The sequence below is a fragment of the Corythoichthys intestinalis genome, chromosome 18 (genome assembly GCF_030265065.1).
Source record: "Corythoichthys intestinalis isolate RoL2023-P3 chromosome 18, ASM3026506v1, whole genome shotgun sequence".
Taxonomy (NCBI): domain Eukaryota; kingdom Metazoa; phylum Chordata; class Actinopteri; order Syngnathiformes; family Syngnathidae; genus Corythoichthys; species Corythoichthys intestinalis.
Genome location: NC_080412.1, coordinates 23,312,073 through 23,339,607, shown reverse-complemented (window position 1 = coordinate 23,339,607; position 27,535 = coordinate 23,312,073). Strand labels below are relative to the sequence as shown.

Below are 27,535 nucleotides of genomic sequence, written 5' to 3'. Positions count from 1 at the left end.
AAGGGAACCAAATCAATCTATGGAGAAGCACGTTCAAAAGGAAGCCTCCCTGCCAAGGCCGTTGAAACAGCCCCCCCACCACCACGACCCTCCATGAATGGCACAAATCAAGCCTTGGAGGGAATCAAAGGCCAGAATGTGGGAAATGTGAGGTAGACGCATTAGCTGTAACCGGCCTGGTTGCTGCCACAGCCCTAAAGGGGTCATAACCCTAGTATTGAAGCTTCCCTCCCAAAGACTGCCCTCCTACTCCACCACCACATTACACAGGAATGTCCATTCACGTGGGGACACCTCTATTAGCCCTGAGCCAGAGAAAATGAGTCTGCTTTTAACAGCAAATTAGTGACTTGATAATGAGGTCACATGTGATGTTAACGCACTTAGGCCATAAATAGATGCCTTTCCTGCTCTTGCGTCATTCCCTGAGAACATTTTCCAGCAACACAGATAAACGACAAGGCAAAAGTCGTTTACTGACAGAATTCGATACATTTCCGTGCACCCAGCTGTTTGTGTAATGCAATGCCAATAAACGAAAAACAACAAAGACACCTGTGCCCTTCTCATACATACAAATTTCTGTATTATGTTCAGCATCAAAGACAAATCAAATAAAATGCACATACCTTTAAGTGCGGCTGTGCTGAAAAATTGCTCTGAGCTGGCATCGGAAACCTGGGGAAGAAAAAAAACATCCACATTTTTTCATGTAACAGTTAAATAAAACAAATTTACACGTTTACAGAAATGTTATTCTGCAAAGATTTCTTCAGGGGAAACTACAGAGTGTTACTGATTTAATTAACCCAAAATAGGGCACTCATTGGCTGCAGCTGACGGCGCTAGGCGTCCAATCCATTTTGACCGGGAAAGGCTGGCAGCGCACGGTCAAAATCAATTGGAGGTTCAGCACTGTCAGTGGCACTAAAACATGAGCATTCAAAGCCTATCCTCCAAGTTTAAATTAATTGGACATTATTTTGTGTAGTAGGCAGGCAATGAGGTTAATAATACGACATTTAAAAAAAAATTAAATCATATTTGCAGTGTTGTTAGGGGCCATAACAAAAGTGTATTTCTGCTTTTATTCATTTTTAATGTATTAATTTGTTTTATCAACATTATGGTTGATTTATACATGTATTTATTCATTCATTTATTTATCTTCTGAACCGCTTATCCGCACGAGGGTCGCGGGGGGCTGGAGCCTATCCCAGCGAACAATGGGCAAGAGGCAAGGTGTCTTTATTCATAATAAGTATATATTAAAATAATTATATTTAAAAAAAATAACTATAATTGAGACCTGGTGTTTACATATGCAGACATGACATGTTGAGTCATATAGCAAATGTTAAATTTGTGGCCTGCATGACCCAAAATGGGATGTCCACGTATCTTGATGCCTGATATTTATGCGGTTAAGTTATTTTTAAAAGACCAAAAATGTTCAATTGCCAAATCATGGTTTAATGCTTTCATGTTAGAAAATTATTGGTATTTCTTAATATAGCATTGTTGCAAAAAAAAAAAAAAAAAAAAAAACCTCATCGTCCCAACGTTATCCCACCGTTATGTCAATCATACGACTATGTATAACGTAAAAAAAAAGACAAAAAAATTCAATGTACAGTACATTTCTTTCAAACAGCATTTGTTTTTCCCTCCACTTGGTGGCACTGTTGGTCCGTGACTCGACAGCCAAAAACCGCCGAGGCGCAGCACCGACAGCATCTTTTGAGTCCAAATAAAATATGCGGTTAGGGGATTTTAGTACGGATAATAAAAGAAAAGCAAAGCTTAAACATCGAGTCAAACATTTTAATATGCTTCAACTGTGATTTTCTGGTTCCAGAGATTATTTCTAGTTGAAAGCGCTTGCTGGATTTGGTCAAGGACGCGTAAGAACCAGGACAACACCCGATTAAAAGCTGCACATGTGGAAACCATATTCAAATCTACCAAATTCACTCAAAAAATATAAACATCCTCATGAACAAACGTGTACATGTATGGGTGCTATGTTGCTAGGGAGCGATTCGAGTAATTATTTCCAGGAATGCGCATCTTACAATGCGCGTCTTCAATGAGTTTTACTGAAGAAACGTGCAAACACTGAATAACAAAAACAAATGTTTTTTTCCCCCCGACTTCCACAAAAAACACCTGCTTTTAATACGTTGATAGACCATACGTCAAATCACACATAATAACTGTCAATATGCAAAAAGCCACGCAGACAATAGTGAACACCTTCACACAAATGAAGCTCGGAATAATAAGCATCCGCCGTACCTGAAAACAAGTACTTTTGCCAAATGTGTCTTCGTTTCACATTCTGCTTGTTTTGGGTTTGTTTTCTAAATTGTATAATCCACACAACCGGCGAAGAAGTCTACTCCGTTTGCGTCGAGGACAGCCATGCGGGAGAAGCAGAAGGTGATGAAGAAGGAAAAGGAATCCAAAAAAAGCCGTTCAGCGACTGCGCCTTTTGGACAAAGGGAACCATGTGTCTCAGCGCCGGTCGCTTCTCTCTCTGGCGCACAAGATCCCTTCGGTCGACCGATGTGTTGTTTTTCCCTCACGTATATTCTCCACAATATCCGAAACAAGGAGATCCGGAGGGTACGAGCGGGTGAAGCAATCCAACGAGGCGCGCAAGGGAAAGTGGCGCTCAAACAGTGAGATCTGCTACACGAGCGTTGCGGAGTGTGACTGCCGTGGGTTCCGTGGCTATTGCACACGCCTCTCCGAAGCCGTTCCAAAGCAACCAGACAAACTCTCATTCATCCGGCGACTGACAGACTGCCTGAGAGCTGCTGCTGCTGTTGCCTTCAAGGACCGTCGGGTCCACCCACTTCCTGATCTAGAGTAGCTTCACTGCAGGGCAATATATCTCGTCTTTACCTTTTGCGTAAAATGGCGCAAAGGAAAAAAAAAAAAAAAAACGTGAGACACTAGACGGGTATCAAACTCGCAGCCCGGGGGCAAGCTCTGGCCCGCCGCGTTGTGTTTGGTCCGCGAAAGTAAATCATGTTTCCCGCTAAAACCAAATTCAAATGAAATGTATATAGTCCTCAATGAAAAAAAATGAGGAAAACAGAAATCTGATATTTAAAAATGGCCCATTTTTTCAAAAGTAAAATGAATTAACTTTTTTTCAGGGAAAAAAATATGGCGGAAAACACTCAGGTGACTTGAAGTTCCGCTCTGAGACCCACAATTTGGCCAAATTTCAAAATTGTCCGATATGCATTTGTGATATATCATTGGAAAGCTTGAAATCTCAATTTTCTGGGGGAAGAAACATTTTGACAGGAGGGTATTTTTTTTTTTTTTTTTTAAATGTTTAAAGCTAAACCATATCTGGAGGTAAGAACATGCGAGAGCAGAATTACAGATGCCATGACTTTAATGACATATTATTGCGTACTTACCTTGTTTCGATCCAAAAACTCCATGTAGCATGTATCACCGAGTGTCAAGACACAACTGTGAATGGCCACAGCTGGATTTTTGGGGGATTTTATGGGTGAACCATGGTCATATAACAAGGGTCGCGACTCAAAAATTGCAGACATCAAGGAGTGGTCGAGATTTTCTTTTTCATATATTTAACCTTTTAAAGGTTAAAAAAAAAAAAAAAAAATCTTTGTTTGGATCGATGATTCATCATCTAACATATCAGAGAAAATGTGACAGTAACAAAAAAAATAAAAAATTAAATAAAAAATACAATTAAGCAATAGTTATAAGGTATCCGTGACTTTTTTACAGACACCATTTTTTTTCATTGTGATGTCATTTGTTTAAAACTTTAAAATATGCCAGTGAATATTTTTTAAATTAGTCTTTAAAAAAAAAAAAAAGAAATACTACACATCAATTAATGACTCTAAGCTAAAAATGACACACATTTTGAATAATAAGTATAATTAATTACCTTTGTTTTATGGCTGGGTTGAAACTGCGATTTTTGTTTCGCGACCCTTGTTATATTACCATGTTTCACCCATAAAATCCCTCAAAAATCCGGCTGTGGCCATTCACAGCTGTGTCTTGACACTCAGTGATACTCAGTTTTTTGATCGAAACGAGGTTAAGTACGCCATAATATCTCGTTAAAATCATGGCGTCTTTAATTCTACGCTCGCGTGCTCTCACCTCCAATTAGGGTTTTGCTGTTCAATTTTTTTTTTTCAAATGCCCTCCTGTTCAAAATGTTTCTTCCCCCACAAAATTGACATTTTAGGCTTTCCAATGATGTATCACACATGCATATCGGACAATTTTGAAAGTTGGCCTAATTGGGGGTGTTGTGTTTGATAGAACAATATGTCTATTAGGGCTGCAGCTATCGAATATTTTAGTAATCGAGTAATCGACTGAAAATTCTATCGATTAATCGAGTAATCGGATAAAACAAATATATTTTTAGGTGAAGAGCAATTATAGATTTACATGAGAAAACAAGACATTTTATCATTTTCAGTCAATCATTGTCTTTATTTTTTATGTATATTGTTGAAAACAGCGAACAATTGCATCTCAGATGTAACTAGAATTTAAAAAAAAAAAAGACTAATTCACTGCTTTCACTCAAAAAACCTTTAGATCTTATTTAAAAAAAAATATATATATATATATATGTATATATATATACACACACCTAAAAATGCCTTTACGCTTGATAACACACATCACTTAAAAGTTAGGATTTTCCCCCACGTTTTTCAATTGAATTTCTATTTGTGTCAAGTTCTAGTTAAGGTCCTGATAGGATTTTGAGTTTTTGCACTGTTCAAAATAAATGTATGATACAGGCTGTATTGGAGCACATTAGGGACTAGTGCTACTTGGTGTTTTATCCAGCAATGACTACTGAGCTAAAATTGATAGTTAGCATTATTGAGTTTTTATTTGACACCCTTATCACTCCACAACGCTATGTTATGTTAAAGCCTGTATGTAAGACACGTTAGCCACGCATCAAAAGTGGTTTTAATTGATTGAAACCTAGCCCTCCGCAGGGCTAACGTAAGATGAGCTAGTAGTGACAGTAACGTTAACCTTATATATTAGCGCTTAGCGCTCTTTATTAGCGCTTAGCGCTCTACTGCTTTAAGATGGCGGCTGTTTGCTAACGCTGCCCAGACGCGGCCTAGTCTGTCATTGCGCATCTAGTTCAACATACATGTGATCTCTATGAGACTTACCAGACGCTAGCTGCAACTAATGTAGCATGTGCGGGCTAGTATTTAGCAACATCGGCGTCGTTTGTAGCGGTTGTCGGCTGCAGTAAGTTTTTTTTTTTTTGCTTCTTCCTCTACGCACGTGACATCAGCGTGTTGTCCCGCATTAAAAGTAGTCTGAGCAAAACGTGATGCTTAGAGCTGTCAAAATAAACGATTACTCGAGGTGAATAAAACTACTCGGATCAGTTTTTAAACTCGAGTTACTCGAGTTGCTCGAGTATTCGTTTCAGCTCTAATGTCTATATCAGGGGTGGGCAAACCGGTCCTCGAGGGCCGCAGTGGGTCCTGGTCTTTGTCCCAACTGATTCAGCACACACAGTATAACCAATGAGGTTTCAGTGGAAACAAGGAGCACCTGACTGCAATCAACTGATTGCACTTGTAAGAAACCAGATTGGTGAAAGGCTGTCCTCATGATGGGTATGAACAAAAACCCGCACCCACTGCGGCCCTTTGTGGAATTAATTGCCCACCCCTGGTCTATATGCTGCCATAGCAGATTCACGGCACATTAAGCCCCCAAACTATTTTTAATATGTTCGTTTTACCCTGGAAACCCTCGTTTACAGACGTTGCACAACCGCTTTTGTTTCAACCCAGCCATTAAAAGAAGGTAAGTAATTATATTTATTATTCAAAATGTCTGTCATTTTTAGCTTAGAATGATTAATTGATGTCTAATATTTTGTTAAAAAAAATAAAAAAGACTCAATTTTTTTCATTCGCATATTTGAAACTTTTAAACAAATTATGTCACAATGAAAAAAATTGTGTCTGTAAAAAAGTCATGGATATCTACCTCATAACTATCGCTTAATTGTATTTTTTTCGTTACCGTCGCATAGTCTCTGATATGTTAGATGATAAATAATCCAAACAAAGAAAAATTGAAGAAAAAAAAAAGAAAAAAAAAAACGTTTAAAAGGGTAAATATATGAAATTGAACATCTCGACCACTCCTTGATGTGTGCAATTTCTGCATTACGACCCTTGTTATTTTACCATGTTTCACCCATAAAATCCCCCCAAAATCCGGCTGTAGCCACTCACAGCTGTGTCTTGTCACTCGGTGATACACGGTACATGGAGTTTTTGGATCAAAAAGAGGTAAGTACGCGATCGTATCTCGTTAAAATCATGGCATGTTTAATTATGTAAATCAGTGTTGATTTCGTCAAGGATGACGATAACGAAAATATTTCGTCAACGAACAATTTTTTTAATAACGATGGCGTCACGACACGATGAAAACGTGTCTTGGGAGACTATAACATAACGAGATGGATGCGAGTTGTCTGACGACATGAGAACAAGATGAAAATTCGCTATAGTTTCCGTCATAAATTCACAATGTGTCATATTTTATTATTGTATGTTTATTTACCACGCATTAAGCAGTGTTTGGTCGTGTCACTAATGTTTTTTGGGGTAACTTTTCGGTTTTTGTCGATTTTAGCAATGCAGGTGGTGTTTCACATGCGGACCAGCGCACAATGTCGTAAAGTCGTCTTCAGATGGATTTAATGACATTTGTGTTTCCAACCGCTCTGTGAAGGATGAATAGTAGTGAAGTAGTGAATCCAGTTGTGGCTAAACAATAGCATAAGACGAGGTTGACAATAAGAAAGGATTTGGTACCGTATTACCCCACCAAACCTCCTACCACCCCTCCACCCCATCCCGAACTCGTCAGCGCTAATTAGTTCGGTTTGGGGATAAGTCACGCTAGCGAGAGAAAACTGGCACAATGTTTAGTCTTGACCATCGTTTTAGCCTGGTAGCCTCCATTTTTCTTTCTTTTTTCTTCTCCTCGGATAAAAACTTTTGTCTCTTTTGCTCTGCCATCTTTGTTGAATTTGCGCGAAATTCGCGCATCGACTTCCTGTCTTTGTAACGAATGGGGAAAGGGAGAAGTGACATATGCCTTCAAGCAGTCAGCACCTTTGTAGTTTTTTTTTTGTGTGGCCGGGGTCCTGCCACCCTCCTCAAATATAATTACTGCCAGTGAAAGTGATACAGACCCCCTCAAGATACAAAAGAGGCGTCATTTAACTAGTTGTCAGTCAAAATATCACAAATGTTATGAAATATTTTATAATGGTTAAAAAGTTACCAAGTGTTGCTTTAAGTAAATCCTGTAATTAATTAGATTATTATTATTTTTAATCTCCTGACAGCACTATTACTAATATTTTCCCCCTTTTTGATCAACTACATTTAAAAAAGAAAAAATACAAGAGAATATTTGCTGTTATGAAGCTCCAAAAAAGAGGATTTTGACATTTTATAGGTCAAGTCGAATAGTTATAGTTGGCGATTCATTTGCTATTCCATTAGTTGCTGATGAGTCGACTAATTGGTGCACCCCTAGTCGGCAGACCTCTTCGAAGTATACGGACGACGTGGCCCGTGTCAAAGATGACAAGTTAAGAAAGTGGAGAGGGAGGCATAAAATGGGGAGTGAGGGGGAGTGGAGGGCCAAGCAGAAAGATATGCTTTCTTCCACTGTAAACTGGGTGAGATGATGTCAGACACTAATGAATTTCCCAGAAGGGTGCTGCTGCTACCACGAGGGGAAGAAAAACAAAATACTCCTTCATGAGCAGCGTGCACCTCTTTGCAGCCTACAGGCCACGTCTTCCACTTGGATAAACTCCCACTACGCAGGCCTGAAGGGAGGTCAACTGTTAATATAAAAAGCACTTAAGGTCATTCAGCCTTCAATGTGAGCTTTGAGTGCTCTATGTGCCCACCCTGACAAGGCTTACACTATAACCTCACAAGCTGCTACTTAGCTGAACTACAGAGTCTATAATTATGTGATAACTTTATAGAACCTCGGAGGGATTTAGAAAAAAAAAAACTTCAGCTTATTTGCTCAGGGTCAACTTCAGAACAGAACCATGGTAGGAGAGCTAAGCAGTTGGCCATAAAGGGCCCGCTTGAATCCTTTTCCTAACCAGTGCAGTTTTGCTCAGGGCATGTTCTAGTATTTCCTTCCCAACTTTGCAAGGGAGGAAGGTTACACTCCGGATTGGTCGCCAGCCAATCATAACGCACATATGGAAAAACAGCATTGCTGGAAAAGCACAGAGCAAACTTCACACAGGACAGCCATATTTGAACCCAGAACTAGGATGTCCCGACCAGTGTTGTTAATAATTGCGTAAGAATATAACGGCATTATTTTCTTCAGTAGTAAGTAATCTAATGAATTACTTTTCTCATCTTGGCATCGCCGTTACTGTTACTGAGGCGGGAAAGGCGTGCGTTACTATGCGTTACAATGTTGGTTGGCTGATGCAAGAAAAGTCTGATAAAGACGGACTCACGGAGACGACTGAGCATAGCAGGTGTGGGGAGGAGGCAAGGGAGTGTGACGCCGTTGCAAATGCGATGCTACTATGCTTGGTGGCTCCAATAATACCTGACTGTAGCCGATAGCCTACAAACTACGGCCACATGATGCTTCGGTAAATATCACATATATACAGAACTACATGCAAATGACAGACACGGCAGCATTAGCAACATGTATAATAAAGAACTAGATACGTTAGTAAACAGCCGCCATCTTAAAGCAGTAGACTTCTCGGGAAGGCTCTGTTGTAGAGAATCTTCCTAGCGAATCTAAGTAACTTTTGATCTAAAATGCTCCTAAATCAGCTAAACTTAACTTAAATCTATCTTTAAATGATGAAACAGTTTTAAAACTTGCCGAAAATAGACAGAAGGGAACTAATGCAATAAAGGGAGCAATTTTAACAACTTTAACGGTTGATTCACAACATTAAATGACTTCCACACACAGCAAAGGTTACTATCTAAATTATCGCAATATCCGCAATACCCCTGTGTCTGGTTAAGTTTAGGATAAAGAATTGGGCTAGGACCAATTGTCCCAAAAACCCTTTTTACTTCACATTGTGTGACCAGTTTTTTTTGTTTTTGTTTTTTTTTTTGAGAAAAAAATGAAAATTAAATTATAAATTATACAAGTTATGGACCTTTGTGAGTCTTTAAAATATTTTTGAACACCTTTTAACAAGATCCAATCATTTAATTACTGTGAAAAAAATGATGACAGTGGGATTTTATGCCCTATGTGCACAGGATTAGTATTACCACTTTTGGTAATCTAACAGTTACCTCCCAATCTCTATTTAAATTGCAGCGTATTCGTACAGGATAAGCAAATTCTATAAATTAATCTATTTTACTGACATTACGGCCGCTGAGGGGAGCCTTTTCGGATCTTTTTTTTTTTGGATGATTCAAGAGTCCGCTGAGATCCACCTGAACAGGGGGCTTTGAAGCGTCTCCATACCATCTAGGAGAGCCTTGTTGGAGCTTTTACAGATGATTCTGCACAGAAGTCTGCCTCGAGTTCCACAGGGCTGTTTCTGAGTATCTCAATGTCGTGGGGTATGAGGCTGTTTTATAATTTTCAAGACTGATAATCAAAACTTCCATACGGATACAGAAATGCATGGAATCAAAAGAGACTGAAAGATAAAACAACTCGAAAATAAAAGAAGCACCGGGAAGGTGCAGAATTACAATAACAAAGACTGATTTGTAGATTCATACTGGAACGGTTTTCGTCAACAGTGACGAGAATGAAAATATTTCGTCGACGAACAATTTTTTCATGATGATGTGACGATGACAACCTAAAAACGTGGCTGGGGAGACTAGAACATAACGAGACCAATGCCAGTTTTGGTCTGACGACAACGAGACAAAAATTCTACATAGTTTGTTTACATATATTCACAATGCGTGACATCTTCATATTGTACTTGGAGTACGTCAGCTTGCATCTTAGCAGTGTTTGGGTGGTGTCACTCATATGAGATGTGCTGCACCTCTCCCTCCTCACCGGAGTTTAGGATGTATCTCAAGCTAGCCTGTGCTTCATCTTGCTTACTTGGAAACATGGGAAGTTTCGTTTTCTTATCTTGGCAAGAGGGGATATGAAATGTTGCTTTAGCCTTTCAAGGTCTATGCTGAGTGATCATCAGACACGAAATGTAACTCCTAGCATTACCGTAGCATTCATGTTCGCGTTACCATTAGCTTTAGAATGGCTAGCGTCCTCTTAAAACACTGGCCAGTCTAAAGCAGAGCCACTTGGCTTTTCTGGTCAGTAAGTCTAGAAGATGTTAAACGTTCGGTCCACTTTTTTTTTTTTTTTTTTAATTTTTTTTACATGCAGTTCGTGGCTTCTAGGTAGGTTTAATTGAAAATAATGTACTCCTTTTCCTGCTGAGTGTCATTATCATGGCGTTGTCCTTGTAGACTCTACAATATGTGCTCATCTGTATATGTTCAGTCAAAGTTGTTGGAACTTTAAGTTATTTTGGGACTAAAAGTTTTAATTTTACAGACGAAAACATTTCAATTAACTTTTGACTAAAACGGGTTTGTATGATATTTCGTGGACTATAATTGAAGAAGACAAAAACATTTTGAAAAACAATACTGCATTGACCTAAAATCATAGACGTCTGTATTTGGCAAAATACTGTTGGCATTTTTGACGTAATTTTGGCTTCACAATTACAGAGATAGCACATCTGCAAGGGATTAAGGGCTACGGCATTCTCTGCTATTATTAGAAATCCCCAAAGGTCTGAAGGTAATGCTAATCTGCGGGAATCATGCTTCAGTTTAGCCAAACTGGGTTGGAATTGGCTTTTGGCCAAATGGTGATTGATTTTTGTTGAAACAAAATGAACAGTGGTGGATAAGGTACTCACTTTTTTACTTAAGTAAAAGTACAGATAGAGGGCAAAAAAATGACTTAAGTAAAAGTACAAGTATCAAAGAAAAAAATACTCAAGCAAAACTACGAAAGTACTTGCTTTAAAATTTACTTTAAAAGTAAAAAGTAAAGTACCTGTATTCTCTCCCAACGCAAAAATGTTCTATATAAATACACACAGAAATCTGAGCCAATATTCAGAGAACCAGAAAATTAATTGACTGCTTAATTTAATTTAAAACTGTATAGAATGGAAAAAACAAGCAATAAAATTGACTGTACTGTATACAGAACGTTAACAAGCTAAAAAAAAAAAAAAAAAAAACTCCAAAACTTAGTTTAATGGCAGATTGCAAGCAACTATCATATGCATACCCCCCTACTGTACAAGATGGCGCGCTGCTCTCACTGTTGGTTTTTATTGGTCAAAATCTTGTTCATCTGCCTAATCTTGCTTGTACTCGTGTTGCTGTCTCAAGAGCTCAATTACAGTACAGTTGCACAGGGCTTATCGATTGTGTCGGAGGCATGAAAATGAAACTATCAATTCACAATAACAAAAATAAACAAACAAACAACAAATAAACAAAAGTTATGTGTAACGCAGGTGACAACTTGAAAAGTAGTGGAGTAAAAAGTACACTTACATGCTGTAAAATGTAGTGAAGTAAAAGTAAAAAGTACCACTTCATAATAGTACTCAAGCCAAGTTCAGATACACAAAAAATGTACTTATGTACTGCCACAAAGTATTTTTACTTCGTTACATTCCACCAATGAAAATGAATAAAGAGGAGAGTAATTGAATAGTCTATTGTTTAAAACCCTGTAAAGGGACAGGAAAATTAGCAAGCCTGCCAAATTTGAATGGATGAAATAACATTTCGAACAATATAAAAAAAAAAAGGCCCAAAAACATGCATGCTAAAGTCTCTGCAGTCAGCTGCAGGCTGAAAAACATGCCACTGTGTTTGATAAACAATTCACTTTTCCGTATGTATCTCTGTTACATGGGAACAAGCTTAGCTCGCCAGCTATTACATACTTTCTCTTGTGTGCTATCTGCAATATTATTTTTTGTTTTTGTGTGTGATAACATCATTGTACAGAGATGTTATGCCCCGAAGCACCTTCATCACTGACCTATCAGCGGTGAAGGCGTAGCAATGCGGTGTAGCGAAGCCCTGGTCAAGTGAGCTGAAGCGGGCATTTTTAACGGGTGCGGCAGCGAAGCTCGGGTCGAGTGTACTAAAGGTGGACCTCTTCCGAGTGCGCAGTGTGCGCAGTTTTCAAGTAAAATATACAGTAGATTCCCAAAGAGACCTGATTGATGGCAGAGGTGGGTCATACCGTGTTGCATTTACCCCGTTACATTTACTTGAGTAACTTTTTGAGAAAAATGTACTTCTAAGAGTAATTTTACCCCACCATACTGAAAAAGAAACTCTACTCTTAATCTGCTACTTTGGGGTACACTAGAGATTACATTTTTCCTCTTCATTCTACACATTAGATTTTACTTTATTTTTGCCAGCAAGGCTAACCATTTTCTCAAATGAAACATTGCAACAGTAATCACATGACTCTCTTATACCAATCAGATGTAACTATACTTTCACATGACCACACGCAAGCTTGCAGTCGAAAGTCTTATGATCAAGCTGGACAGTTCAATCACGTGGCGTCTTTAAAGCACCGTAAAAAATAAACGATTTGACATAGAGTACTCCCGTCAACATTAGTGGAAAGCGCGGATTTCAACCTCTCTCCCAGTTTTCATTTGGTAATGATTGAGCACGGAAAACCGGGGATATGATTGCTTTAACTAAGGTTATGTTTTCTCCAGTAGACCACTCATGCTCTTTGGATGGGTGATGTTTCATTTCTATAGATTTTGCCAGTCGGAATTTGATTATTTTTGAGTATTTTTTTGGCCTAATATGGTCATGAAATAGGTTAAAGTAGAGTATAATAATAACAGTCCACAGAGCTGATGTTGTGCTGACAAAAAAAAAAAAAAATATATATATATATATATATATGTATACATACCATTGTTTTAACAAATCATTGACATTGAAAGCGTTACTTACAGTGTTATGTATTATTTGAGTATTGTTTTCACCGACAACTGTTTTTACTTGTACTTCAGCACATTTTTCGGATGACTATTTTTGCTTGAGTAATATTATTTCCTAAGTAATGCAACTCTTTCTTGAGTATACGTCTTGGCAACGCTACCCACCTCTGCTAACCAGTTAGCAACACTACCCACACTTAGCCAAGTTTATATATTGTACAGAGAACCATCTTGTGGCCACTGTTCTGAGTTTCAGTCATTGGTAGGTCAAACTTGGTGCAAACCAGTATTGTTTTTGTCAACGATGAGGAGAACGAAAATATTTCTAAAACGTGTCTTGCGAGACTAAAACACAAAGAGACGAATGTCAGTTTTAGTCTGACGAGATGAGAAAGAGATTACATTTTCTTATCGTTTACGTAGTTAGCACGCCTAGCAGTGTTTGGCCGTGTCACTCATGTGACGTGCTGCGCTTATTCGGTGTCCTCAGTCTCCAGACCTTCCTTTTGTGAAACACATGTCAGGTGCTGCTTGGTAAGTTTTGTTTTCTTATCTTGGCTCGATATGCCATGTTGCTTTAGGCTTTAAAAGTCTGTTGAAAGTGATCGTCACACACTAAATGTAACCTGTAGCATTAGCATAGCGTTTGCGTTAGCACATGAGTATCGTCTTTAACTCTTGGAAAACTTTTTACATGTAGTTTGTGGCGTCCAGGAGAGTTTAATCAATTGAAAAAAATGTACTGTTTTCCTTGTGAGTGTGTATTATCGTCACAAAGATGGTGATGTGCCTGGAGACTCTACAATTATGTGCTCATCTGTCAATGTCAGTGTTGTCAAAGATTAATTGAAAAAGTAATTTAATTACTGATTCCTGATTATGCCTCAAAATGTAATCTAGTTACTTTACTGATTACTTTATTTTCAAAGTAACTAAGTTGCTTTAAAAGTAATTTATCGGCTACTTTTTATTTTTCTCCCTTTGCTACTTCAACATAAGAATGACAACAGAAAAATGTAATCACATCTAAATGGCTTCCCGATAATTGAATATAGAGAGGGAGATCAGAATTTTTCACAAAAGGCTTAACCTTGGAATTGGCGGGGGTTTAAATAGTCGATGGAGTTGATTTCAACCACCATTGACTTGTCCTAGCTTATCCAGTCAGGAAGCCTGAAACTAACATATAACTGACAATTTGCATGGAATTTGTTGAAATCAACTCCACCAACTAATTAAACCCCCGCTAACTTGAAGATTAAGCCTAATGTCAAAAATTCTGAACTACGGTTTAGAGTTTAGGGTTAACAGCATATCATAACCAATGTAAAACAATGCAAATTGACTGCACAATAATCAACAACACAATGTGCAGTAAACACAAATGTGGGGCAGGCGCGAATGTGCGCGCACAACATGGAAGTACACCGTAAACATACGCGGTCAGTTCGACCACAAAACGTGGCGGGAACTAAGCACTTCACACTCAATCGGACCTACAACACATCCCAAAGATGCTAAACGAACACGTCACCTCACGGCATACTGTAAATGTGCAACACGAATATGATGTAAACAATGCTTGCCCACTTGGAGCAATGACTACCCTCCGTTGCAACGGCAAAGCTACAAAACAGCCGTGCATGTAGCGGCTTCAACCTATTGCTGTAACCTTCCAGAATGAAGGAAAAATACTCACGTTCATTCATGGACGCACACAGATCAACATTCCCTCGCACATCTCAACAGGTGGCTGCACTCGGCTCGAATGTGCACCCATGCTGGCACACGCCCTCTTAGTCCCAAAACACTTAGCGCGTGTGACTCGAGACCAAAACAGGAAGTAGGTATAAGCAGTTACCATGGGAACGAACCTTTGGGAACCTAACATTTTCTTTTCAAAATGCACTCCGTACATGGTTACAATATTCTTCATTCTACATACATTATAAGGCAATAACAAAATAGTAAAGCTAAGACACTAAGGAAATTAACTTTAATCAGATTACTGGTTTGGAAAAATGAATTCGTTAGATTGCTCGTTACTGAAATAAAGTAATCAGATTACAGTTAACGCGTTACTGTCAACACTGGTCAATGTTCATTCAAAATTTTTGTTTTATTTTATGTTTATTTATTTATTAATGGACTAAAACATTTGAAGTTTATAGACGAAAACATTTTGAGTAATTGGTGACTAAAACAAGACGAAATTTGAATTTCTTGACTAAAAGTAGACAAAGACGAACACATTTTGAAATTACTAAAATATGATTAAGACTAAAAAGTATTTTTGTCCAAAAGACTAAGACGAAAAACAGCTGCCAAAAACAACACTGGTGCAAACTTGGCCATTATAATTGAGTTGATGTCACAGTAGTTGTTTTTAAGAGATCACACAACACCGTCTTTGTTTAAATACTCTTAATGTAATGTTTACGTGAGCGTTAATGACACTTTTCCTTGTTTAAATCCCAAACAAAAGCTGGACATTCCAGTGTAAGCCTCTTATTGGCGCAAACCCTTGCACCAATGGCTTGTCTAATGAGTATTAACCCACAGGCAGGGAGGTCAATGAATGGACAATAGAGTCACACAGCAAAGGTCTTTCCTTGCCAACTCAGCTCTAGTAACCTCGAACTATAAAACGGACTTAGCTCATAACCGAGATGCTAGTCCATCCCTTGGTAACAGAAAATGGGGGCACAATGGCTGGAGCTGGCTTTATGAACATGAAGTCATGGGAAATGGGCTTAACACAGCCCGGCCAACCAAATCCTTAAACAGTGGAGGCAACACATTTCTCTAAAATTGCAGTCAGCTGCTCAGGCTTTCGTGTATGGATACTGGCTCTCATGTGGCTCTTTGTGGATAAACTGATGACACAGAACAAAGAATCTTAAGTACAACACAGAGGTGGTCAGGTTTGGCCTCTGGTGTCTAGTTAAAGTCAAGCTATTTGGTTTATCTTTAGAGGAGAGAGATGCTCTTTATAAAGGACCGCGGAGAACCTCCACCATTCATGACCATGTGCTCATTACATTGAGAAATTGCGTTACACTGTATACAGGTTTGTGTACATCTTGAATATGTTGTAATTTATGCACATTTAATAAAAAATCAGTTGTTTCTATAGTTTCTGTTATCAAAATGGTACAACAAAAACAAGACCTAGAATAATGAGTTGGCTTCCAGCAAAAGGCATGGATGCTTCCAAACTATGTATTTAAGTAACTAACAGCGAAAAGACAGCCAGCCAGTGCAGCACCAGATGCATCAGCAGCTATGAACGAGCTGCTGTTCTTTATTTGAAACGATTATAAGATTTGAGAGCAACCACCAGCCTGATTACAGCCGCACTGCCAAACAATCCGCATTCAGTTTACTGCCTACGCATTATTTCTAATTCCAATGAAATTCTGACAGACAACAGCATGCACATTAGACATTTTCGACTTCCTTCCTTTCAAAAAAAAAAAAAAAAAAAAAAAAAAAACATTCACACATCAAACACAATGTCTTGATAGATTCCATGCTCCTCTAACTACTGTCTATTCAAATGCATCCCGCCATTAGCTCCTGACACATTGTCGCATTTCATTCCTTTTTTGGATATTGAAAACGATGGCTTGTTCATCCTTCCTCTCAAAAACAACCAAGGGTCTGTTTTACAGGAACTTTGTCCTAGATTACAATAACAGGGGAGAGCTTTATGAGCTGTTCAGCCATTACATCAAATGCACCTTCGTTTGAAATAGTACTGAGACGCGTAACATAATTGCACAAAATCTTATATGTTACAAGCTCTTATTGCATTTTTCTGGTCTCTGATCTTGTTATGGATCCACTTGATTTAACATTTGATGGAGCACGCAACCATCATTTCTTCTTTAACTAAAACCACCAAAACATTTATAGGCGCTTATATTTTAATGAGGACAGTATGCAAACAATGACAGAAGGGGGAAAAAAATAATTATGTGAACCATCACATTTAATATTTTGTGCCCCCCTCCTTTGGCAGCAGTAACTTTAACCAGACACTTCCCGTAGCTGCAGATCAGTCTGGAACATCGATCAGGACTAATCCTGGCCCATTCTTCTCTACAAAACTGCTGTAGTTCAGTCAGATTCCTGGGATTTCTGGCATAAATCACTGTCTTTAGGTCATGCCACCGTATCTCAATGGAGTTCAAGTCTGGACTTTGACTCGGCCACTCCAGAACGTGTATTTTGTTCTTCTGAAACCATTCTGCAGTTGATTTACTTCTGTGTTTTGTCTTGTTGCAGCATCTCTCCTCTTTTTAGGTTCAACTGTCTAACAGATGGCCTCAGGTTTTCCTGCAAAACATCCAGATAAACTTTTGAATTCATTCTCCTTATAATGACTGCAAGTTGTCCAGGCACTGAGGCAGAAAACAGCCACAAATCATGATGCTCTCTCCACCATGCTTCACCGTGGGGATAAGGTGTTGATGTTGGTGAGCTGTTTCATTTTTCCTCCACACATGACATCGTCTGTTACTTTAAAAAAAATCAACTTTGGTTTCACCAATCCACAAAATATTTTGCTAAAACTACTGTGGAGTGTCCAAGTGCCTTTTTGCAAACACTAAACGAGCAACAATATATTTTTTTTGACAGCAGTGGCTTCCTCCGTGGAGTCCTCCCATGAACACCATTCTTGGCCATAGTTTTACATATAGTTGATGTGTGCACAGAGATATTGGACTGTGCCAGTGATTTCGATTCTTTAGCAGACACTCTAGTGCCCCTTTCCCACTGAAACTAGTGGGTCAACGCGCGTTTTTTCCAAGCCGATGCAACCCACTAGCAATTGGCATTTGGCACCTTTCCCATTGACAAAAAAAAGCCGTGTCTTTTTTTTTTTTTTCACTCGTCTAGCCCCCCACACCTCCTCAGCCGTGCGTAAGGTTACGTGACGTCACCACGCTAAAATCAACGTCGACAAGTGCGACCGAATTCATTCAGTTCAAGGAAGTAAACAATGCAGAGAAACATGGAAACCTCCTTTCCGTTTGTGTTCTCTGTTTTCATGCTTTTTACTGCCCTCAAAATGGTCGAAATGTGGCAAAGGATCAACACTCTGCTTGTGCTGAGGCAATGTAGGCGACGTGAATTCTTCTTCTACTAGCTTTGTTGTTAGCACCGACGTAACTACGGTTCCTGGGCGTGTTAAATGTGAGGCGACTTGCACGTTGTTATGACGCATCAGGTAAGAGCCTACGTCACCACGTAGATTAAGGTGTTGACTGTTGACCCGGGGTTTTGCTTTCACACTGCATGACGATCAGAGCCAAGGTGATTTTAACACGGGTCGCTTGGCGGGTTGGTTGACACGGGTCGAGGCGGGTCGCTGCACCTTTCCCACTGTCACCAAAAGCCGGTTGTTAATGGATTGACATGGGTTTTTGGCCAGTGGGAAAGGGGTATAGGGTTCTTTTTTTACCTTTTTGAGTGTTCTGCGCTGAAATATGAAATATGAAAACCTATAAATGTTTGGGCGGTTTTAATTAAAGCAGACACTGTGTTTTCATCTGCGTGATTTTGACAAACATCAGATCAAATTTCATGTTGATTTTATGCAGACACGTGAGAAATTCCAAAAGGTTCAGATACCTTTTCATTAGTGATGAGCGATACCAGTGATTTTGGATTCGATCCGATACCAAGTAATACCAAAGCCAAATATTGCGATCCCAATCCGACATCGATACCGAAAGTTCATATTTTATATATATACTAGGGCTGTCAAACGATTAAAAATTTTAATCGAGTTAATTACAGCTTGAAAATTAATTAATCGTAATTAATCGCAATTAATCGCAATTCAAACCATCTATAAAATATGCCATATTTTTCTGTGAATTATATATATATTCTGTAAAATAAATTGTTGGAATGGAAAGATAAGACACAAGATTGATATATACATTCAACATACGGTACATAAGGACTGTAGTGGGCATTTCACTCTACTGTCATTTAAATCTGTCAATGCTGTCCTCACGCCGAAGCGTCTACTTTTTCCAAAGCTAGACAGCTAGTGAACGACGCCTTAATAATCAGACTTCTTCCTTTTTCATCTGATTAATAAAATGGCCTCAAACCATTGTCCTCTTTAGACCGTCGTAAAGCTACAAAAAAAAAGTACACAAGCATTGCATTAGCAACAACGTTAGCTTAGCACGCTATACAGGTCAACTAAACATAAACAAAAAGCGTCTCATACAAAAAATATAACATTTCGCTTATTAACATAATATGTACATTCTTTACAACAACCATAGTTACGGACAAATCTTGTCCAAGGATCATATAAGCACAACAGAGACGTCGTGCAGCCATATAGAACTGGCAAAAAAAAAGTAAACCATGTCGCAAAGCGACCACAAGAGTTCGCTGTTAGACAGCATAAAAAGCTTTGCTGTATACCTTACCAAAAGGCAGTATACTGTCTGAATGCGACATGTGCGTTAATTGCGTCAAATATTTTGACGTGATTAATTTTAAAAATTAATTACCGCGCGTTAACACGTTAATTTTGACAGCCCTAATATATACATATATATATATATACACAGTATATATACTGTATCTATATACAACCCTGCAGAGTTCTCAGTCATTCTGATGATATCTAATGTACAACAACAGCAAGCACTCAAAAACTAATAAAAGTCTCTTATTGTCAAATATGCATTGCAATGGAAAAACTGCTGCTTACCTGCGTAACTATTTTTTCTTCTAACTTTTTTAACTAGCAAAGCAGTTTCCCTACAAACTCACAAACCAATCCATCAAAACAAAATCTGATTAGTCAGTCTCGCTCTTTAAACATGACCCTTAAATTCATATGCACAGAACATTTCCCTGCTACACGTTGTATTTGATCAAATTTTAATCTACCTAAGTTAAATATTTTGAATCTAATTAAAGAAGGAATTAATAGTAGCATGTTACCGCCCTCTAATGACAGATCATTAAAAAGAAATCCAATAAACAATAGTCACTTGCAATTAAAAAAAAAAAAAAAAAAAAAAGAATAATAACTAATGTTAGAAATACAGTAAGGGGAGATGTGTGTATTTAAAATGTTAAGTAATAATTCATATATTTTTTATACCCAACTTGCTTGCTAGTAGTTCACTTGACTATCCTATGGAATGTGATGTGGGCTGATTTGTCCTCATTGTATCAAAAACTAATAATAAAATGGAGACTCACATTTAGGTTACAGTAATACTTCACTGTTGAATATGTCACTATGGTCATTTTACTTTTTTTTATATAATGCGGTATGAACTTTGCTTTTCACAAACAAGATGTAGCTATAACTTTCCATTACAAAGCATATTCAATAGTGCTGCAAAGTTCTTTTTATGTGAGATGACAAAAACGCCATATTTATCGTCTCTTATTGCACATCAGCCACTAATGCTTATATCGTCTCTGATTATCTATTAGCACCTACGTTACCTGGATAAATCCTGCCTTTGGCAATCGCCCCTTCTAAAGTACTTTGCTTTGCTTCGGCGGCGTGCTCTTGTCTTTTCTCGTGTCCTCCTCGGCTTGAGCAGCATGTTTTTCATTTCAATTCGTCATGTGCTTCGGGATGCACGTTTCTTAAGTGTTTTGTGAGGCTTTTGGTATAACCAGAATATCTGACAGTTTCGGCACAAACTGTGCACTTAGCCTCGTTGCTATTTATTAAGATGATATATGTCCAAACCAGACTTCTTTTACAATCCGGCGTCGATGCCGCAGCCATGCTACCACTAGCTTCCAAATGTTAGTTTGTTGTGACTGTGTTGGTGCCTCGTGAGAGGGGCGGAGGAAAAGCATGCTGATCGACATATGATAGGGACGTAACTGGAGGCGGGAGCTAGTGACGGGATCTGTCGTGCACTTGAGTAAACGAATCCATTCCGGATCGTTCAGTAAAAAGATTCGTTCAAACGAATCGTTCAACGAATCGTTCGCCCCCCTCATCTCCCTCCCCGCCCAAATGAATCGTTTGGTTAGTGAACGGGAAGTGACGTTGCCGAACGAATCACCAAAGACCGCTTCGCAGTATAGAGCCTACCCACGTACCACGTGCTCGCTGTATGGTTCCGCCCACTTGTCCGTCAAAACAAAGTGTTAACCTGTTACGGCTACGTACATTTCTCCTATTTACAGCGTGTTTTTCTGCTCCTTAACATTAATAATCAAAATGGTGAAGGCGTGTGTGGCTGTTGGTTGCACTAACAGAGAAGATGGAAGGAGAGACTTGAAGTTTTACCGTATTCCGAGGGATCCAAAGAGGAGAGCGAAATGGACGGCTGCAATTCGACGTGAAAACTGGACACCAAAAAAATCACCACAGACTATGTAGTAGTCATTTTATATCCGGTAAGATGCATTTAATATATATTTAGAGGGTTTTGGCCTGACAACCACAATTAAGATCATTGCTAGGCTAATCGCCTACAACATACTACGTAGTACGACATAGTTTCAAATTCAAGATGTTTGTGACTTCCCTTTCTTCCACCATCGTTATTTTTTGAATAATATGTAGCTGGTACCAAGTGAAAGAAACTGGCCTCGTCTACGGGGCTAACAAATAAACACAATTAAGATCATTGCGAGGCTAATCGCCGACAACATACGACGTAGTACGACATAGTTTCAAATTCAAGATGTTTGTGACTTCCCTTTCTTCCACCATCGTTATTTTTTGAATAATATTTAGCTGGTACCAAGTGAAAGAAACTGGCCTCGTCTACGGGGCTGACAAATAACCACAATTAAGATCATTGCTAGGCTAATCGCCGACAACATACACGTATGTATGTAGTGAGAGTGCTATCGCTAAACCATATAAACATTAAAAGCCTTAACTCCATTGACAAACGACATGAAATACATTAGACTTGACAGTGGATGTTAGCAATAACAAAAGATTTTGAATTGAAAATTTCGTAACTCACCTTTCCAAGCACAAGATAGATTCCTGCCGAATTTTCGTGGACGAGGACCTGTTTCACCCAACCAGCAACGAAGTATTTATAAGCCTCCAAGCTCTTGAAGTTTTTCATATTTTCGTGAGAATAGGCTGATTTAGTGTGGACAAGATAACTGTAAATATCTGCGTAGCAGATGTCAGGCAGACAGGGCGAAGACAGTGGGTCAAAAAACATCGATTTGGGCATCAAATATGGATCTGGCGACTGTATAGAACGAAGCTTTTCCTCATAACGCCTTTTATGCAACAGATCCAGTGAGTTTGCGGCATCAGAAAGCACCGGGTCTTCCATGAAATGCATTTTAATTTCCGCCATCAATTGAAAACAATGCTAATACAGAGTCAAAATGACGGACAAGTGGGCGGAACCATACAGCGAGCACGTGGTACGTGGGTAGGCTCTATAACTGAACGGGAAGTGACATTCTTGGTCCCTCCCTCTCTCTTGCACACAGGCTCCTCATTGACCGCTTGTCGTAGTTTCAGTAATGAGTGACAGGCAATATCATTCTGCCTTCACAGACAGCCTCGTCTCCCTCCTGCTGCTGCAAAAGCGAGGGAGAACTTCCGCGTCGTCTGTCCTAGTTCTATGGGCTCAAAGTCATGGCTCGTGCTTGCATTTCGATTTAGGACACGGTTAAACATTTTCCTTTTGTGGGGGGAGTGGGGGTTTGGGGTCGGGGGCGCACGGACTTTCTTTAGCATGTTCTTGATCACATATACAATGCTGCTGCTGCTAGCCTGCTACCAGCCAACGCAGCATGCTTGCTGTCACGAAAATAAAAATAAATCGAAAGTTTAATTTCTAAATATGGAACGACCAACACATCATATTTACCTCTCGCTCTGTTGTATTTGTATATGTTTTTATGCTCATCACTATTATTTTTAGTTACTACTGTTAAAACTATAAGTGTAAATAGCTAGTTGTCGAATGTGCTGCTCTGAAATAAAGATAATACTGCATTTTGATATTTGACAGTTTAATTGCAAATCCATATTAAGATGATCGTATTGAATTTTTGCACTGGTATTAATAAATAAAATAATCCGGTCAGCTCCCCTGTCGTCCCCGCATCTCAGATCGTCAAATGCTGACGAGAAATGATTGTTTGCTCTTCACGATGTCGCCTTTCTACCCTCATTAGTCTGTTAAGAAAAATGTAGACATATTGCGACATCTCCCGTGTCCGCGTGCGTTGTTTTGGGGCACTTGAGTAGCGCATGATGGACGGATTGACATAATTTGTCAAACCAACCGACACGCTCTGACACGAAAAAATAAAAAAAACACTCGGAAAAAATTGACATGTATATACAGTTTCATTGCAAATCAGTATTATGGTGATCGTATTGAATTTTTGCACTGGTATTAATAAATAAAATAATCCGGTCAGCTCCCCTGTCGTCCCCGCATCTCAGATCGTCAAATGCTGACGAGAAATAATTGTTTGCTCTTTACGATATCGCCTTTCTACTCTCATTAGCCTGTTAAGAAAAATGTAGACATATTGCGACATCTCCCGTGTCCATGTGCGTTGTTTTGGGGCGCTTGAGTAGCACATGATGGACGGATTGACATAATTTGTCAAACCAACCAACACCTGACACGAAAAAAAAAAAAAAAATAAAACACTTGAAAAAAATGGGCAAGTATATACCGTTTCATTGCAAATCAGTATTATGGTGATCATACTAAATATTCTTTTTTTCTGTGCACATATGAGGTAAATATCGCTGCCACGAAGCCTCCTTATAGTGACAGTTCTTTGGCCCCTTCATTGCCGTCACGCGACCGCAGCTCAGCTTTTACTTGCCTCGCAGCTACCCGTGTTTTAAATTACTGTAAATTTGATAGTATGTCGTAATAGGTAGTCGCGAGTCTGTTGAGAAAAGTAGTACACTAAACCATGCTCGCCAGATTTATGTGGTGTTTTTGTCATTTTGAGCTGCATTTGATAGGCTCCACGTTAACAAATATGTGACAAAGTCCTTTCCTTTCATTTTTTGATTCGTTCACCGCATAGTCATTACTGGAAAGTCAAGTTAGCAGCAAGCTAGGTCAGGAACCGGAGGACCGAGTCACTGAACGGGAAGTGACAAAACTCAGTCTTGCCCCCCTGCCTGCACGCTGGCTGCTCATTGGCCACACGTGGAAGTGAGTGACATACGCCCTGATTCTGTTTCCGGTCCCTCCCCTGCCCGCGATGAGGCTGGCGTCTGATTGTTCGTGTGCGATGTCAGAAGACACTGCCGCTTGCTCAACGCCCTCCCACGCAGTGAACAAGCACCAACTTCATAGAACGAATCAGTGCAGATGGTGATTAGTTCGGTCTCGGTCACCCAAACAATTCGTTCAAAAAGAACGAATCGTTCGCGACCGATACAACACTAGCAGGAGCAGACACCGGTGCTCTGCTTATGTGCGTGCACTGCTTACGTGCGTGTAGAACGCGAAAGGCAAAAGTCGTACAAAAAGTGCAAAAAAACATACCCAAAAAACCAGAAAAAGAAAATATAATATTATTTATTCCAAATATCGATACTTTTGCTGGGGATCGATACCTAAAACCTAACGCGCTGGATCGAAATATCGATATTTTGGTATCGATCCGTCCATCCTTACTTTTCATACCCTTGTACTCTCCTAGCTGCCCTATACACAAATAAACTTCGAAAGCTTACTCTAAGCAACTGAACAGAAACATCAGCAAAGTTGCCAGTGCGACGACATCACCACTATCTTTTGGGTAACACGAAAGATATAAAGCGGACATAAAACAGCCCTACACTAGGGGCTAAGAGTTAAAGACACACGTCATAATTAACCTCTTGCCATGGTAGACTTGGCTCATTTTGGGGGAAAAGTGGAGTGAGTGTTCGCAGTGGCTTGCTACTTGCTTTTACCATTGAGAGAAGAGCCCACAGTCTGGAATAACAGCACTTGAACTTGTGTGTAGGTGGTCCATGGACACATTGCCAAACATAAACACTCTCCATCCTGCGAACTCCAAGAAGTGCGTAAAGAAGCTAATTCTATCAGCTAACAGAACTCTTTATGCGGGTCTCCATGGCTTATTTTACCTGCATTCTGTGGCATGTCGCAAATGTCCGATACATATGATCATGGCCTTCACTTCCAGTTCAAATTCATATTCCTTTCAGTACAATATGTTACTAATGGTATTAGTGAATTACTGCTTTCTCTGTGAGCAGATGAAATGAAGTAAATAATTTCATGGAAGGATTATAAGAATCCTCTTAGAGAAATGAATATGAATAAATATCAAGTAGCAAAATATTGGTGTGCAATGCATATCTACAACTACAGTAGATACTATCCTTCACAAACAACCCACCAAGTCCATCCTCGCAATGGTTCCCTATCATGAATGTCTTGTGATTTTATTACAAAATTATTTTTTTTAGTCATTTTATCCAACCTTATCTCCAAAAGCCTGCGCTAGCTTGTCAACGACAACTGGCTCTAATCTCTACCCCCTCCCGACAAGCAGCACTGACAGGCCCTTTCTTCCCAATTCCTTAGACACACAGCCAGACATAAATTAATGTGTCACTCACCGCTATTATTAATGTGAGGAGGACACACGGCTGTGCACGCATACAGACGTACAAAAAGAGACAAGTACATCCAGCATTCAAAACCAAACTGGGACACCAATGCATGCCAAAAGTAGACAAACAAAGCGGGAAAAGCTAACATCTTGTTGATTTAACTTTCTCAAAAATTCACGAACATGAAATAAACATTTTTAAAAAGTGTCTTTTAACCTAACAAACCCATTATTAAATTCAGTATAGACAAGTTTCCGAGGTACTTCCGCATTTCTGTTCGCGACTTCTGTTTTACAGTTTCTCTTTCTAAAACAACAGTGGAGCTGGAGTAACATTACTCCACAAAATCCCTCAAAAAAGACAATTTGGAAATATCACATCCATCTGCCATCTTCATGAAGGCAGATGTGGAGCCAAGCCCATGCCTCCACAAAGACCAGGTGTTCATGTAGCCATGTTGCCTCTGGTGTTATGGAAGGTATGTTCTTCCTATCCCTGCATTTACGTGTGTCCGGTGCTCAAAAAATATGAAAGCTAAAATCTTGCGCATGAAACGACTTGTTGATTTTGATATTGTTATTACGATGATAATTGTAATTCTGATGATCTTTAATATTATTTACTACAACTACAGTATTGTTGTGGCTGCAACACATGCCATCGGCTGCTAGCCTGTTGCGAATACTCGGATGGCACAATTATGTAAACGCAAAAATGCTGTGTTACGTGTAAGTTTTTTGTTTCGTTTGTTTACATTGGAAAACAGTGTTAGGCAAGGGAAGAGAAATTGAAGTGCCTAACAACATCACTTACTGTACGTCGATGGATATATATCGAGTAAGGGTGTCAAACGATTAAAATTTTTAATCGAGTTAATTATTTAATGGTAATTAATCGCAATTAATCGCCATTCAAACCATCTATAAAATATGCCATGTAAATTATTGTTGGAATGGAAAGATAAGAAACAAGATGGATACATACATTCAACATACGGTACATAAGTATTGTATTTCTTTATTATAACAATAAATCAACAAGATGGCATTACCATTATTAACATTCTGTTAAAGCGATCCATGGATAGAAGACTTGTAGTTTTTAAAAGATAAATGTTAGTACAAGTTATAGAAATTTTATATCAAAACCCCTCTTCATGTTTTCGTTTCAATAAAATTTGTAAAATTTTCAATCAAAAAATAAAACTAGTTGCCCGCCATTGTTGATGTCAGTAATTACTTACACAATGCTCATGGGTGCTGAAACCTATAAAATAAGTCGCACCCAAGCGCCAGCAGAGGGCGGCAAAAATCCGAAAAACACAAAAGTACACCTTTCACTGTGCTCTCATTTTAATCTGTCTGAGCGGGGCATTTGTGTGTTAATTGCGTCAAATATTTGAACAGGATTAATTTAAAAAATTAATTACCGCTCGTTAACGCGATAATTTTGACAGCCCTAATATCGAGACTACGTGCGTTCTACTTTGATGAGGGAAGGGTTGACTTAAAGGCCGAGTTATGCTACTGTGGCAGACCTGCGCCGTAAAGCCAGACCCGATTTACGACCCTCAGCTGTAGACTTTCGTGTTCCTTCACAATTTTGTGACTTTGCGTCGCGTCATCGCGTGTGACGTGGTGGAAACGGACTGTGATTGGTCCGCTCAGGCTTTTGTTTCCGGTTCAGCGCGAAATCACCGCCATTGTCAAACATTATTTTGCTACACGCAAAAATGGACCGAGCCGACGAGAGTATCGACAAAGAGCAAGTACGACAACTTCTACAATGTCTTGTCAAGACGTTATGAAGGTTGCCAAATGGCA

At 39.1% G+C, this 27,535-nt stretch overlaps 1 protein-coding gene across 7 annotated transcripts in view; it reads right to left on the bottom strand.

The window, feature by feature from the left end:
- auts2a (activator of transcription and developmental regulator AUTS2 a) overlaps positions 1-27,535 on the bottom strand; it is a 718,963-nt gene that overhangs the window by 78,673 nt on the left and 612,755 nt on the right. For all 7 annotated transcript variants that reach the window (XM_057820249.1, XM_057820252.1, XM_057820251.1 and 4 more), the window contains exon 6: positions 630-678. In XM_057820249.1, the coding sequence (XP_057676232.1) occupies positions 630-678 (49 nt within the window). The remainder of the gene's footprint in view (positions 1-629; positions 679-27,535) is intronic.